The sequence below is a fragment of the Sinocyclocheilus grahami genome, unplaced genomic scaffold (assembly GCF_001515645.1).
Source record: "Sinocyclocheilus grahami isolate Dianchi unplaced genomic scaffold, SAMN03320097.WGS_v1.1 scaffold145.1, whole genome shotgun sequence".
Lineage (NCBI taxonomy): Eukaryota > Metazoa > Chordata > Actinopteri > Cypriniformes > Cyprinidae > Sinocyclocheilus > Sinocyclocheilus grahami.
This window is the reverse complement of record NW_015505324.1, coordinates 1,141,949-1,145,376: the sequence shown is the minus strand read 5'-3', so window position 1 is coordinate 1,145,376 and position 3,428 is coordinate 1,141,949. Positions and strand designations below refer to the sequence as shown.

The window sequence follows — 3,428 nt, the reverse complement described above, 5'->3', positions numbered from 1 at the left end:
TGGACCAACACCAGCAGATGACTTTGCACCCCAAATCATCACAGACTGTGGAAACTTAACACTGGACTTCAAGCAACTTGGGCTATGAGCTTCTCCACCCTTCCTCCAGACTCTAGGACCTTGGTTTCCAAATGAAATACAAAACTTGCTCTCATCTGAAAAGAGGATTTTGGACCACTGGGCAACAGTCCAGTTCTTCTTCTGCTTAGCCCAGGTAAGACACCTCTGACGTTGTCTGTGGTTCAGGAGTGGTTTAACAAGAGGAATACGACAACTGTAGCCAAATTCCTTGACACGTCTGTGTGTGGTGGCTCTTGATGCCTTGACCCCAGCCTCAGTCCATTCCTTGTGAAGTTCACTCACATTCTTGAATCGATTTTGCTTGACAATTCTCATAAGGCTGCGGTTCTCTCGGTTGGTTGTGCATCTTTTTCTTCCACACTTTTTCCTTCCACTCAACTTTCTGTTAACATGCTTGGATACAGCACTCTGTGAACAGCCAGCTTCTTTGGCAATGAATGTTTGTTGCTTACCCTCCTTGTGAAGGGTGTCAATGATTGTCTTCTGGACAACTGTCAGATCAGCAGTCTTCCCCATGATTGTGTAGCCTAGTGAACCAAACTGAGAGACCATTTTGAAGGCTCAGGAAACCTTTGCAGGTGTTTTGAGTTGATTAGCTGATTGGCATGTCACCATATTCTAATTGGTTGAGATAGTGAATTGGTGGGTTTTTGTTAAATGTGAGCCAAAATCATCACAATTAAAAGAACCAAAGACTTAAACTACTTCAGTCTGTGTGCATTGAATTGATTTAATACACGAGTTTCACAATTTGAGTTGAATTACTGAAATAAATGAACTTTTCCACGACATTCTAATTTATTGAGATGCACCTGTACATATAAGAGAAAACACACTTGCTTATTTATATTAACTGTCTCAATGTTCATTTTCAGATGTTAAAAAAAGAGAAAGCAGAGGCCTTGCAGGAGGAGGTGGATGACCTGTTTATGCTGCCATCTGATCTCCCATCTTTGTAAATTTTTGTTTATTTTTATTTATATGATGTAAATAGTATGTATATTATTTAATCCACCTGGCATTATGTAAACTATATTGTGCCTACATGTCTGCCTGAAATAAAAATGGAAGTAACCTCTTTTTTAGTAGCATCTCTGTTACTCATTTCCATGATCATCATGTGTTATTTTGTGTCATAAATACTTTATAACCAGTCAGCCACAAAGGGGAAACAAATTCCAGCGCTGCCACTGATGTTGTGAGTTCCAGCCAATCAGTTAAGCTTTGCAAAAAAAAAGAAAAGAAAAAAGAATCCTCCTGAAGCCACGCCTGCAGTCACTAGCGTGAGATATTTGAACAAATTTGTCATGAGCAGGTCTAACAAGAAAGAAGGAAGTAGCTTTGACGTTGCCAAAAAACAACAACAACAACGAAAAAAGTAAATACAAATACATATTTCGCCAGTGTGTTTTGGATGAGCGCGTGAAACCGATGCCAGCAAAGCTTGAGTGAGGACACCGGCGGATTGAACAGATGAAGTCTGCGGCCACAGCATTTTCCACGATAGTAGCGCTTGCTTTGTTTTGCGCATTGTATGTCGGAGCCAAAACAGTCATATCTGTTGATGATGTTCAGTCCATACGTGTTGACCTGGATCTGTCCCATGTGGCCCGACGGGTGGACGAAAGGTTTCTCTCTGTGGCTATAGATGCGAGTTTAATCGCCGAGGAGAGGTTCATGAACCTACTGAAGTAAGTAACTTCTTTTAAAGCAGACCTCAAATGAGTAAAGGTGTGATGTAATTTTAAAAGAAGTGATATGATGTTTCTGCAGTTCACCAAAGTTAAGAACCCTTGCCAAAGCCTTGGTCCCAGCGTTTCTGCGATTTGGAGGTACCAAACAAGATTTTATGACATTCAATCCACGCGGAAGATATTTCCAAGCGAGAGACAACAGCAACAGCGCTGTTCTAGGTAACCTCTGTCACAAAGCTGACTGTGGTTTTTGTCATCTGACTTCAACAGCATGATTCCAGTTTTGCTTTAATGAGGGAACAATAAACTCATTCACATAAACACCCTGAACATACAGTGTACCTACATTGCCTGTTGTATCTAAAGATTGTAGTCACCCCCAAATTTATTTGGACACTCAATACTTTCATATTTCTGAGCAATTTTTGCAATGACTTTTAACCACATGGGTTCAATGTGATGAATTTAGTGGAAGCTATAGTACTCTCTCTCTCTCTCTCTCTCTCACACACACACACACACACACACACACACACGCACGCACTATATATATGCATGTATAGTGTGTTTTTTTTATATTATAATTATTTTTGGATTTATTTAATCGGCCACATCTACTGTTATTCTTACAGAAAAATTATGTGAGAGACTTGAATTGCCTCCATTGTTGGAAAATAGGTTAAAGCAAGAATGGGTCCTACAGTCAAAGACTTTACTTCAGGAGGAACTAGAGGGAAAATACAAAAGGTCAAAATTCTCTGGTAAGTTTAATTTAACTTCTTTAAAATTATTACTTAATAAGGAATTTATCGTGAGTTAGTACTTCAATTTTATTTATATAGCACATTTAAAAGCAACCATGGTGCTTAACAATATTAGAATACACAAACAAATAAACAAAACAAAACACAATAAAAATGACACGGTGTCAAAGCTCAATACAAAATGAAAGCTAAGGAATACAGATGGGTCAGATGGGCGACTTAAAAATGTCAGTAGTTCGAGCTGTTCTTATGTGAACAGGTAGACTATTCCAGAGATTAGGAGCAGCCACTGAAAAAGCTGGATCACCTTTATTTTTTAACCTGAATCTCAGAACGTCGAGGAGCAGCTGATTGGATGACCTCTGTGCTTTGAGAGGAGTGTGGACATGTAAAAGCTCTGATAAATAAGGCGGCACCAACCCATTTAAAATCTTAAAAACAAGCAGTAAAATCTTAAAATCAACCCTGAAACGGACAGGAAGCCAGTGGAGCGTGGCTAAAACTGGGGTAATGTGCTCACACTTTTGAGTCCCAGTTAGAAGATGAGCTGCTGCATTCTGGACTAACTGTAAGCAATGAAGAGATGACTGATCCAATCCAACGTATAAAGAGTTACAGTAGTCTAGTCGAGATGTAATAGCAATAGCAAAACAACATTCTTTCATAACTATGTAAATTTGTGTCAGATCTTGACAATTATAAGTTCTTCTAGCCCACATTTTTAAGTGTCAGAAAATGTAAAGCTATGTTTTTTATAAAGTGTTATATATATATATATATATATATATATATACACACATACAGTGGGTACAGAAAGTATTCAGACCCCCTTAAATTTTTCACTCTTTGTTATATTGCAGCCATTTGCTAAAATAATTTAAGTAAATTT

At 38.4% G+C, this 3,428-nt stretch overlaps 2 protein-coding genes across 2 annotated transcripts in view; both read left to right on the top strand.

Annotated features, from left to right (window-relative positions):
- The window catches only part of LOC107591711 (helicase POLQ-like), a 10,521-nt gene extending 9,370 nt beyond the window's left edge, over nt 1-1,151 (top strand). The window contains 1 exon segment of the mRNA XM_016280945.1: nt 957-1,151. Coding sequence (XP_016136431.1) covers nt 957-1,040 — 84 coding nt within the window. The 3' untranslated portion in view covers nt 1,041-1,151.
- Nucleotides 1,152-1,233: 82 nt separating this feature from the next.
- Nucleotides 1,234-3,428, top strand: part of LOC107591750 (heparanase-like) — a 6,382-nt gene continuing 4,187 nt past the window's right edge. Inside the window, exons 1-4 of the mRNA XM_016280987.1 lie at nt 1,234-1,279; nt 1,397-1,772; nt 1,855-1,994; nt 2,408-2,536. Coding sequence (XP_016136473.1) covers nt 1,555-1,772; nt 1,855-1,994; nt 2,408-2,536 — 487 coding nt within the window. The 5' untranslated portion in view covers nt 1,234-1,279; nt 1,397-1,554. The remainder of the gene's footprint in view (nt 1,280-1,396; nt 1,773-1,854; nt 1,995-2,407; nt 2,537-3,428) is intronic.